Source organism: Vespa crabro, chromosome 3 (assembly GCF_910589235.1).
Source record: "Vespa crabro chromosome 3, iyVesCrab1.2, whole genome shotgun sequence".
Classification (NCBI taxonomy): Eukaryota; Metazoa; Arthropoda; class Insecta; order Hymenoptera; family Vespidae; genus Vespa; species Vespa crabro.
The window spans coordinates 304,568-319,477 of record NC_060957.1 but is presented as its reverse complement, the minus strand read 5'-3'; the positions used below and the strand labels follow the sequence as shown (position 1 = coordinate 319,477).

The following is a 14,910-nucleotide window of genomic DNA, read 5'->3' as shown; positions in this document are numbered from 1 at the left end:
TTACTTCATTAATTATCATACTACACAGATACGAGTATGAATAATTCATTAATTGTTAATGTTTAAAGTTTATCATGTAACTTTCTTCGAGTTTATCATGTAAATTTATGATCGACATTGTCTGGATACTACAACGTGAAATGATTTAAACTTTAATCCTTTGCGATATACAATTACAAGATATGGAATACTTTGATCGTATTATTAATTTACGAAATGTAGGAACGATATTAAAAATTTGAAGGAATCTTTCATTATCATTCGGTTTTTAGGAACCATTAAATTATGGGATTATGAAGTTTCAAATTTTGATTATTAATAATTTGAATTAAACTTTGAGGATAAAGGACGTATTAGAGAAATTAATGGTTAATAAAATTTATCTAATTAAATTTCCAATTTTCATATCGATAAATATCACCTTCTATCCTATCCACATAATTTTCCTCGTAAATTTTCTTTTCTATCCTTCTTGCGGATCGATATTTGAAACATTTCTTTGTTATTGTATTTTTCGTCACATTATAAAAAATCATTTAATAAACGTTCGTGAATCATCGTAGGTGCACACTACATATAAAAATTGAAATCTCTTCAAGGCTTCGAATACAAAGAATACTATAATAACGTTTCATTGATCGTGTCGCTTATACAGAAGAGGGAGGGGAACAGAGAGAATACGGAACGTGCTGCAACCTTAAAAGTATGAAGATATATCATTTATGCAGTTTTCCACGTTCGTCGGATAAAATTTAAATATCGCTAGAATACTTCAACAAAAGTAAATACATTTCATTAATTAAATAGTATAAAATTAAATGGGCTCGTATACATAAAAAACGTTAACATAAAAATGTAAATAAACATTTTCACATTTATATATATATATATATACTATATTTTACATTGCATTATTAAAGTAGTAAACAATAAAAATATAATAACGTCATGCTCTCGTATCGTTCTAATTTCACGCAGCGAATAAATTTTGTCTTTCAAGCTGGAAGATAAATTCTTCTGAAGACAAACTCTTATCTACGACGTAACCAAAAGTTTGTAACAGAGAATGAATTATAACGGTAAAGATGAATAATACGATGGTTGATTTAATATTTATACGTACCGAACAAAAATTCATATGCATGTGCATTAAAAATAACGGAATGTGAAAGAAATCCTGTTCCCAGGATTATCCTTAAATGCAAAACTTTAGATTAAATGCGAAATTATCTTGGAATATCAGAAAACCACGCCCTTAGTTTTACGATGCAGTCCTTTGTCACAGGAAATCATTATTTAGAGATATCGGATCGAGAGAAAGCTAAGGACAAGTGAATTCTTTCCTCGTACGATTTTTATATTAGACGGACAATATTCCTTCGGAAAACTTTTATTGGAAGTTGTTAACGTCTAAAATTTCACGAAAGCGAACGGTAAGATACGTCAGTAGCACCGCTAAAAATATCGATTTTCTTCGGAAAATAGGTCAAGTCGAAGAAAACGAAGCGGTCGAACGAGGCGTAATTAGGAGCGTAAGTAGAAACATAATTTGTCCGCGTAATCGTACGTTGTAAGCGATTACACAATACCGACAAGACGTTAAAGCATGCAACTGTATATATATATATATATATATATATATAATATCAAGCTCGTTGCAAAGACTCGTTGGAATTATATATTACGAAAATGAAAATCAGACGTATATATAAAATCCGATGAATTAACAATAATTTTAACAACGAACTACAGGCTCGAGCTCTATTTCTATTTACGAGATGTTGCTTAGTTCGTTTGTTGCAGGCATATAAACTTTATTCGAGCTCGTGTAAAAGCACGAGTTACAAGGAGAAATTAACCCTAATTGGTTAATAAGCGTGACACATGTCGACCCTTCCTGAATCAGTATATACGCATCTCTCAAAACTCATGTTTTACTATGAACGAGGTGTTCGAGCGATATTTTCAACGATACATCATAATAATTAACGGATCACCACATGATCGTGGCTAGAATGTAAATAACCTATAACACTTAAAGCGAGAAAAAGATAGAGAAAGATCGATAATGAAAGAAAGGAAGATAGAAAGAAGGAGAGAGAAAAAAAGAAAGACAAGAAAGGCAATACTTGAAAAGCAGCTGTTCCACGTGAATAATTCATAGACTATGCAGCACCACGGTATCATTCCTCTTTTAATTAATACGTAATGCACCTCGTATCATTTTTGCACAAAGACTACTCCTTATCCACTATTTAACCTTGCCAAGGGTAGAGAAACGACTACTAGTATCGTTTCAATTTCTTTTATGCTCCACTTGGGGCTGTCTGCTACGTTCTACAGGGCACGCCACGTTAATCGTTGCTATTTCATTTGGGGAAATAACAAACAAACAAGCAACTTACAAAGCCACGAGGACTATTTTGATTTGAGCTTGATAAGAACGAACAGGCGTAATATCAAAAAAAAAAAAAAAAAAAAAATAAATAAATAAAGAGGATGACAAAAAAAAGAAAAGAAATAAAAAAAGCAATAAGAGGAACGGACAAATAAGGGCATGCTATAAATACTTTTGATCCACATTTTGCGAAGCCAACGCGAATTTCTCGCTAAAAATATTCAACTTTAACGGTTTTAACGATCGCTACCGAGTAAGGAAGCTGGACGGCTGCTCCGTGTTCACCTTCGCTCATTTACATACATAATCGTTCTTTTAACGATGAAAAAGTGCCAAGTTCGTCGATGAAAAAAGAATCCATCTCGTAGGTAAAAACGTATGTTCCTATTGAAATATGTGTTACACAGTGTAGATGCATACATACATGTATTTATATCTACGTGAGATACGAAATGCACTCCAACGGAAACTAGCGCACGTATTCAAACAAAAGTTACCAATCTGCAGAGAAAAATGATACGTATGTATATAACTCTCCTCCTCATATGTTTCTATTAGAAAATATTCATACGATGGTTTACCAGTTTCTCTATGGTTGATTACTGCTACGGCTTCGAACAGCATACCGAACGGTTTCAATCCAATCTCATGGTTTTACTTTTAATTACGAACCGTTAACAAATTAAGACATATAAGTTGATTACAAAAGAAACATTCTAATCTCCACTAGAATAAATCTAACTGTCTAGATAGTAACTGCCATGGAGCGCATTAATTTGCAATTTTATACCGTATGACTCGAATCAATAATGTGAACTCGAATGAGTACAAACTTTACGCATACGTATATATATATAAAAAAAAAAAAAAGGAGAGAAAAAAAGGAAGAAAAAAAAAAAAAAGAATAAAAAGAAAAGAAGATTCAAAGCGATGATATAAATAGAAGAGGAAAAAATCGTTGAAATTAAATTCTAAGCATCCAGTGGCTGATACTCAATTTGCTCGCTCTTCTTACATAGATTTTATTTTATCCCCTTTATTTCCATGTCTTTTCTAATTATATTTAAAAACGATACAAATAAGAGCTAACGGACAAGGACGCGGTGAAGAAGTGACATACATCTTTAATTAATGATAACGATGCGAGGACACTGACCGAGATATGGCACACAATTAATGATGAATCTCTTTGGATCACTTCGAATCTAAACGAATGATACATTCGAACGCTTTGAACATGATTCAAAATTTAAAATTGTTTACATAAGTAAGTTTCAAACTCTTGATAACTCCCGAATCTTTTCTCAGTTTTATTGTTCGAACTACAATGGAATTACGTGATCGTATCTGATTGTGAGACACTTCAGTATCTGTATCATAACTTTGAACATGATTTTAGGCTCACATATCTTGAAAATCTTGATAAGTATCATGTCTTTTGTCACCTTCATTCTACTCTAGCGACAATAGATTATTTCCGCGATATTATCGCATCTTACATCGCTATATTTTTATTTACCTAGTGACAAGATTTTATTAAATAAAACCATTATTATGAGGGTTATTCGGAAAGTTCATAGATTTTTTTTTTTTTTTTCTTTATGTACAAATATCATTTTTAAAACGAAACACATTTTAAAGCGAAAAGTAAACGAAAAATTTGTCAACACTTTCGATTGAGGGGAACCGACTCCAATGAATTTGGTCTTGACATGGTCCTAAATAAAAATCAAAAGGTCTTTAAAAGTTTTGAAAGAAAATGAATTTACTAAATAAAATGCATTCTTTTTTTTTTTTACTCCTACTTTTACTTGTTGACAAAATACTTTAATTCCTGTTATAATTCGCTACAGAGAGCCAAAATTCATTATTCGAATTGCTGAAGAGCATATTAAAAGTTAAACAATTTATTATTTGTTTGTTCGATTAACACAAGTGTACGCATTGAGTAATTTTTTTAAGTTAATGAACAAAGCATATTCATTATAACAGATGTTTATAATAAACGTTTCTCCATGCATAATATATAAAAATGTATTATTAATTTTTGAATACGTTTCCTTTTATTTTTTCTATTTTTAATATACGATATCAAAATAAAACTAATCAAAAGACTTGTAAAATGTTGAATATTCATTAAGCTTCCAAAATCTATCGAAACTCTCAAAGCTATTATAGTCAAGAGTTCGAAGCTTCGAATCATGTTTAAAATTACGATATAGATACGATACAGTATCTCAGCGGGCATCCATTGTCGGTAGGAACAAAGAAAAAGACTCGAGACTTATCAATATTTTCAAAACTTTTTATACCCTTCGAATCAGGTTAAAAGTCATTCGAATTTGTCATTAGGAAAAAAATTTAAGGAGATTCGAAGAAATTCGAAATATTTTAGAATCCATCATTACACGCAACGATGACATTGACGAACGTTTTCATCGTGAATATTAACGCGTTTAGCGTGACGAAAGATAAATAAAGGATCTCTCGTTTTAATCAATTCTCTCTTTTAAATGAGTATATCTTTATCGTAGGGTTATTTCTCTACAAAGTTAACTATATCATATTTACTTTTCCCATTCCAAACTACAACTGTAAAGATCAACTAAAGAGAAACGTTATAACACAACAATGTTAATGAATGCCATGATTCAATTAGAATAGTATACCGTGTATAATTACGAAGGATTACTATGTTGCCTATCAAACTTGCACGATGTATCTAATTTATTACTAATCCTAAGTATGGTTAGAAAAAGAACAAAACATGATTTATTAATTATTTTTCTTATGTTCGTTAAACAGAAAAATATAAATTCACAGAGATGCGGTCATACTTTTTGTAAGAACGACATAGACATGCTCAGCGTAAAGTGATTCGAGTACGAGCGGAGGTTAAAGGTGATTTTGAAAACGAAGATTAGAAGAGGTTAGTGTCAGATGGAGGAGAATAGATACGGCTCACCTCTTATTGCTTTCGTCATACATTAGTGCGCATTAAAAGCTTGGCCACGGCAGTACGCGGACTTCGAGCTCGTGTACGCAAGTATATGTAGTATCCGTATGTCTCTCTCTCTCTCCCTCTCGCTCTGTGTATGTGTATAAAAGAGAATATAGAACACCCACGTGTCGTATGCCAATTATGTACATTATCCTCTGTATCGATGTCGCTTGTAACAGAAGTATTGAAAATCGTGCTACGCAATATAACGGTGAATACAAAATGAATTGTATAATGAATATATGCAAAGATCAAATGGCGATAAGGAACCGAAGTGGCCCAATTAATCCGATTTACCTGTGCACTACTACTATACTTAATGTGATTAGAAAATGAATACCGTTCAACATTGTATAAAACATTCTCCTCTATGTTTCTCATAATCATATCTTAGAATCATATTCGGAAAGATACTTTGTAAAATTGACCTATTAATATCGTTAATGTGATTAAAGAGTTAATACCGTTCAACATTGTATAATATCTTTTTCTCTTTTTCTTTTTTCTCAGAATCTATCTTAAAATCCTATACGAAGAGATACTAGGTAAACGTATCCACGCGACATCATCTAATCGATTATAATAGAAATTACAAAACCATATAAATACGAGTTTACCTGCGATTAAAGCGATTAGATCATCGACGGAAACGAGCCGCTAAGATAGCGCGATCAAGAAATGTTCGATGTTAAGACGATATAATATTGATAACGGAGATATCGCAAATTAATAATCAACTATTTTATACGTCGTATATATTCAAGGTCGACTAACTGTAAAATCGAAAGAAAAAAAAAAAGAAAAAGAAAACATTAATGTCGTCGCAGCAAGTAACTTTTTCAAAAAATCGAAACGAGCCCCATCGATAATGACGATGATTTAAACGTAAACAATGTGGCGTAGACGCGAAATAGCGATTATAGTTCACCTGCTCGATTATGCGAGTTATTGATATGCGTCGAAGACATTTAAATAAAATATGCCGTTGGTTGTTGGCATAATTTCCATGTCTTTTGTTCAACAAAAAGCGTCCTGAAAACATTTATAGGGGAATAAACTCACAGTCGAAACAATCGCCGGTCGCAAGATAAAAGAGCTATCGGAAAAAATTGAAAGCAATCGGACAATCATTACGTATTACGAAAATATTATCATTATCGATAAGATACAAATAAAATTGATTTATATTTGGCCAAATGTAATCAACAAAAATAATCTCTTCGAGATTACAAGAGGTATTCACCAAAATCGGATCTCATTATCAAAATCGACATTCTAAATCAGGCTAATGTGCTCTAAAAGTTATCTTAATTATATAGCGAGTGTTAATAATAGTGTAATTAAAAGGCCTTCGCACGTATCGCTCTATCCAAAAAAATATCTAAAATATTTATACTAATGACAATTTTATGCGTATTTAATGAATAACCGTCAATGTGTACGTAAGCTCGTGTGTATGTGTGTGTGTGTGTGTGTGTGTGTGTGTGTGTGTGTGTGTGCGTGTGTGTGTATGTACATATGTATGTATCTACGAAAGTAGACAACTGATGAAATAGTATCAACTGCCAAAAAATGTATACTTATCAATCCACTATTATTATTAGTAATAGTACTTTATATTATTATACTATATTTTAATCTGGAATAAGTCGAATTTACTTTCATGACATGAAAAGTAAAGAAGAACAAAGAAGTTTTCTGCGTTAATGAGATTCTGAGCCAATGGAATTGGAAAATAAACAAAAGATTTGGGTAAAATAAATCTCAATTTTTATAACAAATATATTTTACTTAGCATTGTTGTAGAATATTTTTTCCATGGAACAAGTAAAATTGATTAATCGTTTGACTCTTAAAGAAAATTTTATTCGTTTATGCGAATTTAGAATTATCTTTTTGTAGCTTGCAGATCACTCAAGCGTAATGTTTTTACAGAAATGAGACATTTTAGGGGGTGTAAAAATAAATTTAAGGAAATTTAGAGGATCCTTTTTTTAAATAATAATAATAATAACAATAATAATAATTGAGAAGTAGTACTAACTTTCGCGTAGTTGCATTGAGCTTTCAGAGTTAACGTTCGTGGGTCAAAGTCGCGTTCGAGAAAATCAAAAAACGGGACGATAGCCAACTTTTTTCATCATTTACAGTAATTATCGGCTTTTAAGTCTCACGAGTACAACAACGATGTAGAAAAGTTTCTTAAAGTTTCGCACGAAGGAACGTAGAAAACTCTTTCCAGTTTTACACCTACGCCCCAAGGATCTTCTATCTTTCTCTCTTTCTCTTTTACCCCTTCGATCGATTCGATCACATGTCTACGTAAAGTTTTAAACAATCTCTTTCAATATACTCGATATCGCGTGCTTATCGTAAAATTAACATTAATTAATTTCCACAGATCTGTCTTATTCATTTTGCACATCTATTCCAAATCGAGGTAACCTTATTTGCATGAATAATTGAAAAGATAAAAAAGGATCATATCGAATTTACATTTTCACCCAAATAAATAAACATGGTTAAAATGTAATTAACAATTTAATCACTTTATTATGTACACATTATTTACTCATTAATTATGTACATATTATTATTAATTATGTTATGTACATATTATATACCTATTCATTGTCGTTTGATTTATCGTCAATTTAGAAAAATTGTAATGAAAAAAGGAAAGATACAAAAAGTCTATAAAACTAAATCGAGAGAAACGTATTCGTACGATACGTTAAGAGAAACAACGAAAAAGATAAAGTTTCCCTTTGCGAACAGTTTGACCGTGATCATGAATTAGCATAATGAATACATGTGCTCTCCTCTTTATGACAATCACATTAACCCTCCGCGCTCTTGACTCACGTTTGACGTTGAGACGAAATTAGGAATGATATACATATGTATTATCACGCTATATAATAAAAATATCTTGGCACATGTACCGAGTAATACGGGACTTGAAAATCTCTCGTACAAGATATACATATTTATTTTCTTTTCGCTTAATATTATCTCCACTCGTTTAAAAGTCAATCTCTAAGATACAAACGTTAAATATATTAATTTAATCAAATGTTTTAATTAAACACAATTCCCAATTAAATATCCTTTTTAAACGGGATCTCATAATCGAAGAGACGCGTTAAAAAGTTTTTATTGAACGTTCGTCGACAATCTTGAGATTTATATTACTGTGAAAATTACTAAGAGAAAATTATTATACCGAGATAGCTTCTAGGATCGGCCTAGAAGAAGACGGGAAACATTAAGATACCGTAACGGGAAAATCTAAGCGCGCGCGTATCTTCGTATAACAAAGAGAAGAAAGGGTGGGATAAGTAAAAGAAAGAAGAGGAAGAAATAGAAAAAAGTATGTCGGTTCCAGTAGGCCGAGCAGGTTAAAACTTTCTTCCGTGAAAACTTAATACCTTAATACACTAGCTAATTATATCCTTTTGCAAGCATACACAGATAAACACAGACATATAGATACAATTTACCGGAGCCACGAACTACACCCGTACGTTCTACATTCGCTCGATCACGAAACGAAAGACACTAAACAGTCGCTCTCTCTCTCTCTCTCTCTCATTCTCTTGTTTCGAGAATACGGAAACTAATCATCGTAAGCGAAAGTCGTTCAACGAATAACCGTTTGGCATGGCCTAACACGAGGCAAATGTTCGGCTCGAATGAATATTTTCGAGATTGCACGTATTTTAGGCGAGGAAAAGTTTTCTTTCTTTGAATTATCACTAAACTTCTTAACCGAATCTTATAACCTCATAAATATTATACCAACTAAAATGGCCAAGAAACAAGATCTTTTCGTGACGGTGGAAGTATACGTTTATCTAAATACGCATCGTGTAACATATCGTGGATCATTAAAACTCTAATCGAAATATTAAAATAAGTTATCAGAAAACCTTGAAAAAGTTAACAAGTAGTTTAGATAAATTTAATGCTCGTTAGATGATTAACTCGTTGTTAACGTTTAACATTTATTATTTTAATTGTATTAATTTATTAAGTAATTATATTACATTGTCACTACGTCTCGATCTAACGTTTGCTACATAATGTTAGCGCGAGTATCGAAAGCATAAGAAAAGAAACAGGAACAAGGTTTTATGGGTTTTTGACCGACTGTGAACTACACATATGAGCTTAAACTGCATGGACTTAACGGGAGACAAAAGATTTTCTCTATAGTTTGAGCTCCGTTGTCCCTTCTTCATGTTGGATCGACGACGAAGAAGAGGCTTCTAAGACCGACCTATCATCGTCTCGTCCCGTTGCTAGCTATAAACTTCTCTCTTTTTTTCTTTTTTTCTTTCTCTCTCTCTCTCTCTCTCTCTCTCTCTCTCTCTCTATCCCTCCCTACTTCTGTCCCGCTCTTTTTCCGTGGTTACACGAGACCGTTACATTTTATTATTTCCTAGCGAATATTCTACAGACTTTAAGAGGCTTCCAATGGTAGAACAAATTAACAAGAAAAAGAAAAAGCTAACTCTTTAGCGACCTCTTTCGTATAAGATCTTTCGCATAAAGAAGCGATTTTATGAGTTAAAGAGGTAAGGAAAGAGGAAGGAGGAAAGAAAAGGAAGAAAAGAGAAAAACGATGATCAACAAAGAGACTAATTAACGTTTCGTTGCATTTTCTTCCAGCACTCAAACCACAGTCATCGTCTCTTTAGAAAGCGTAGACTTTAGAAGTGATCATTACATAACAATCATTTGTTGTATCCACGCCTTAACCAAGGACAAGCACGATCAACGAAACTATTTTTCCCTTTCTTCTCTCGCACACATTACTCCGATAGCACTCGATAAACATTACGAATATTTATTAATGTTTATTTTACGGTGGCAATTATAAGGCAATTTGTCGGCGTATCAAAGGAAAACTCGATAAAAGTTTATTTCCAATTTTTTTGTCTTTTTTCTCTTTTATTTTTTTCTTCGGCTTCTTTCACCAACCATAAATATTTTCCACTGATAATAAATATGTAAGTACTTTGGACTTTACTTAGTCAATTTATCTCGCGCTACGACTACTTATCCGAGTACCCTACCTACCTTTTTATATTTAGAATCAATAAGAGGGAGAGGGAGAGGGGGAGAAGGGATAGAAACAACGAAGAAGAAATAGAATATTTTCTCTTTAAAAGTTTCGAACGACGTCACGTGCAAATAAAATTATTAAACACGATCGACTTATCTCCAAGATCGATTTATCTTGTAGTTCATAAACAATCGAAAAGTTTTTATTATTGATCGATATACCAATAGTCGATATACACATACAAAAATATCTTTCTAATTGATTTTCGTCGACAGCCGGACAACACCGAGGCCCTTTAACTTGTAAATCACATCATCGAACGTTACATACACATGCACAGCCGATGTCCGGCTTTAATCGATCCACGTTCACGTCATTAAAACTGCTTTCTCGCTCGAGAGGGCTAACAACGACTCAAAGAAATACATTTTTCGAATATCGTAATCTATTTTTTTTTTTTTTGTTTTTTTCTTTTTTTAGTGGAACCCATTACAACTTTGTATAACATTCGATCGTATTTATTTAAATAGTATGCTGAGTAACTAACTACAGGTAATATTTGCATGGAACATAGACGCAGCACATGCACATATATAAATATAATATATATGTATATATATATATATATATATATATATATATATGTGCGTACGTGTTTGTGTGCGTGCGCGTGTGTACAGAAAACTAACGCGTCTCGTAAACGCAGTTAGAAAATATCAACTCGTTTATCTAGTATTTGTTGGCCTACGATTAATCATTAACCGAAGATAAAAATCCATGGAAGTAGTACTTTGTTTACTTTCCCCCGTGAGTAGCTTATACCAAAAGAAAACATGAGATTAAGGAATGAAAGACAAAAGAAAAAAAGATAATGTAAAAAAGAAAGAAAGAAAGAAAGAAAGAAAGAAAGAAAAAAATTTACCTCTGCAGGGCCAACTTGATGTCGAAAGTAATGGTGGTACCGGTATCCACGTGAAATATGTAGAGCATCTTCGTGCCGTTCGCTCGAGAGCGAAATGAGACCCTTTCCTCTCTCGTTCAGGCTACCTCACCGATTTCGAGAAACTCGAAGCATCCGTACTTTGCGCTTAGCAATGGTCGCTTGAAAAATGGCAGCCGCCCTCTCTCTCTCTCTCTCTCTTTCTCTCTCTTTCTCTCTCTCTCTTCTTCGTCTTTTCGACAAAGAGAGGAAAGGATAGGGAGGGGAAAAAAAAAGAGAGAGAGAAGAAGAAAAACGCCGTTCTTCGCTCTATCCCTCGGCGTCACCTCGAGGGATTCCACTCCTATAGTCAGCTCGATCGGGGCCGTACCCCAGGTTTCTCGAAGCTCGCGAGTACGGCCCCGGTTTCACTATGCCGCATCGATCGCCGAGACGATCCCGTTGCTCCTTGAGGATGATGACGATGATGACGTTGATGATGACGATGACGCGGACGAGGACGATGACGATGACGAGGAAGATCTCGTTTTATTACGACGATCTCGACGTACGCTGTTGTTCCTTCTTCTCTGTGAGCTACCTCGCGTACGACGTCTGATCACGTCGTAGATCATTCAGAGAACACGATTGCCTCTCGAACGGGCCCGATTTCTCTGCCGAACGATTATTTACTTCTCTTTTTCTTTCTTTTCTTGTTGTTGTTTTTTTTCCCTTCTTCTTTTCTTTTTCCCAATTATTTCATATAATTTCTTCTATCTTTATTTCCTTTTCTTTCTCTATCTATATCTATCTATATTTATCTATCTATCTTACTTCTTTCTTTCTTTCTTTCTAAGTGTACGCGTGTGTATATATTTCTTGTTTCTTTCTCTATATTTAATATATTATATTTCCTTTTATCTTCTTTATCTTTTTAATTTATGTCTCGATGAAGAAGACGACGGTGGCAACGGCGGCAACATTCACGAGGACGTTCTTCCTCCGCTCCTTCAATCGAATACATTTAAAAAGTTAAGGTAAGGAAAAAAAATGTGCTAAAGTATAAAGAGTATAAAAGTGAATAGGGAAGAGAGAAAGAGAAAGGTTGGAACGGCAAGATCTGTCGAACAAAGGCAAAGGAATACGTTGGTTATTTCTTGTTTCTCTTTGAAACAACCGGTTCCCTCCTTTCCACAGTTTTTTACTCGAAAACGAGCGTAGTTTTAATGGAACCCAAAGGAGAAACGACACCACCACGACGAAAATGACAACAACAACGACGACGACGACGACGACGACGGCGGCGGCTCGAGAGACCGACGAACGGAAAGGAAAAGGAACAAACTTATATCACATGAGATCATCTCATCTGTTGACCGACAGAAAGGTCCACGGCCTCTCACGACGTGTTTTTCTGCGTGTGAGCAAGTACGAGACAGATAGACAGAGAGAGAGAGAGAGAGAGGGAGAGAGAGGGAGGGAGAACGATGAGGGCAAACGCGCGCACGCACACGGCCGTCACTCGTTTCACGCCCCGAATCTTCGCGAGGGTTCCTTTGTGTTTCTTCGATTGATCGTAACTAACTACACCATTTCGACGAAGTGAACAAGGACGCGCTTAGGGTATAAAGAAAAAAAAAACTAACTGCCACAATTCATTTGTTCTCTTTTCTTTTTTTTTATATATATATATATATATAAATACATACATACGTACATATAAATATGTATATATATATATATATATATATATATATATATATTCCGAAGAGCACTATCTCTTCTTTTATTTCCCCTTTCCTCTTCGAACGGTTAAATTCGTACTCTATTTCTCAAGATATAACCTCAAAAATTCGATACTCCTCCTCCTCCTTCTTCTTCCACCACTTTCTTCTTTCTCTTCTTTTCTTTTTACCTCGAAGATACGTGTACAGTGAAAAACGAGTTTTTAAACGGAGACGAAGACGAAGCAACGACGACGAAGACGACGAGCGAGACGACACAACGCCAACAACAAACAACAGCGGCAATAACAATGAAAAGAACAATCGATTTTTAATACTCTATTCGCGATAACAGCGAAAATCGAGTTAAACTATTTTATTACGAGGCGTGTTCGATCGTATAGGAAAACTCTGGGTGCTTTGGGCGTCGAGTAAAGAGCCACCGTCGCGACGCTCTGCGAGTAAAATGCATTTAACAGTAGCAGCAGCAGTAGCAGCAGCAGTAGCAGCAGTAGCAGTAGGACAAGTAACAACAGCTGCGAGGAAGGAGAGACGATTTTATGCGGCGAGCTGCTTTTCCGGACATCTGCTTTTTCCGTTCGTGAAAATGCATTGACGCGTCACAAAACAGAAAGAATAAAAAGATAAGGGAGAGAGAGAAAGGCAAAGAGAGAGAGAGAGAGAGAGAGAGAACGTTCACGGCACGACACAGCACGGATCAGCTGCTCGTCAAAACAAAGCACTCGCGCACTCGGCGCGTTCTGATACTCTCTTTCTCTCTTTAGCTTATTCTTTCCCCTTCTCTTTCCCTCTCTCTCTCTTTCTCTCTTTCAATCTCCACACGTTTGATTCTTCCTTTCGCTTCCACCACTCTTCAATCTATATGTACATATGTATATATATATATATATATCTTTTTCTTTTTCTCACGTCAAGCTTCGTCTTCTTTTCGTATCGTTTACTATCTCGTTTAGGATGATTGCTCGACACAAAAATGATTTCTGTTTAGATAATAGGGTCGATACGAAGACGAGGATAACGACGACGACGACGACGACGACGACGACGACGAGGAGGAGGATGACAACGATGATGGGACAACATATCACGCAACGTACAACATAACAAATCGGAGCTGCGCCATCGAACGGAAAACGTATGCGCGCGCGATGCCAATCATGGAACAAAGGGGCTTCACTCGCGCCCTTTTTTACGATTTACCGAGGGCGATTCTCTCCCTCTCTCTCTCTCTCTCTCTCACATACACACACACGCACACTCACTCACTCACTCACTCACTCACTCATTTACTCACTTACTCCTTTCTTTGCTTTGTCCATTTTCCTTTTTTAATCGTCGACTTGTATGTCGCACTCCGTTTCTCGTTTACTCTTTCTCTTTCTCTTTAACTCCTTTCGTCTTTTGTTTTGTCGCTATTCACGATAAAAATTACACAATTTTCTTCTTACCAAAAGGGAACACTTACATGCATACTCGAATTCTCTTTATTTATCTTCGTGATTGCTTGTGCTGCTAATCTATTAATTCACGTCACTATTCCAGCACAAGCGCACTCCTAGACAAATCTTTCGCGATTACGCGCACACCGAACGCTCGACCGAACTGTCAGAGACTGGAGACTGTTCCTCTGCTTTACAATGCTACGCTAGTACGAATATGAGTGAGTGAGAGAGAGAGAGAGAAAGAGAGAGAGAGAGAGAGAGAAAGAAATACTTGTTTCGATGGAGGGGGTGGAAAGTCGAAGGAGAAGAAAGAGGGAGAAGAGGACTAGCTCAG

General features: G+C 34.9%; 1 protein-coding gene across 5 annotated transcripts in view; it reads right to left on the bottom strand.

Annotated features, from left to right (window-relative positions):
• The window catches only part of LOC124422750 (RB1-inducible coiled-coil protein 1), a 39,335-nt gene extending 24,426 nt beyond the window's left edge, over positions 1 to 14,909 (bottom strand). For 3 of the 5 annotated variants that reach the window (XM_046959620.1, XM_046959622.1, XM_046959625.1), the window contains exon 1: positions 11,393 to 12,204. In XM_046959620.1, the coding sequence (XP_046815576.1) occupies positions 11,393 to 11,460 (68 nt within the window). In that variant the 5' untranslated portion in view covers positions 11,461 to 12,204. Of the gene's footprint in view, positions 1 to 5,363; positions 5,507 to 11,392; positions 12,205 to 14,599 lie in introns of those variants that run through there. The other 2 variants (XM_046959624.1, XM_046959621.1) reach the window with 2 other exon arrangements.
• Between the last annotated feature and the right edge of the window lies 1 nt (position 14,910).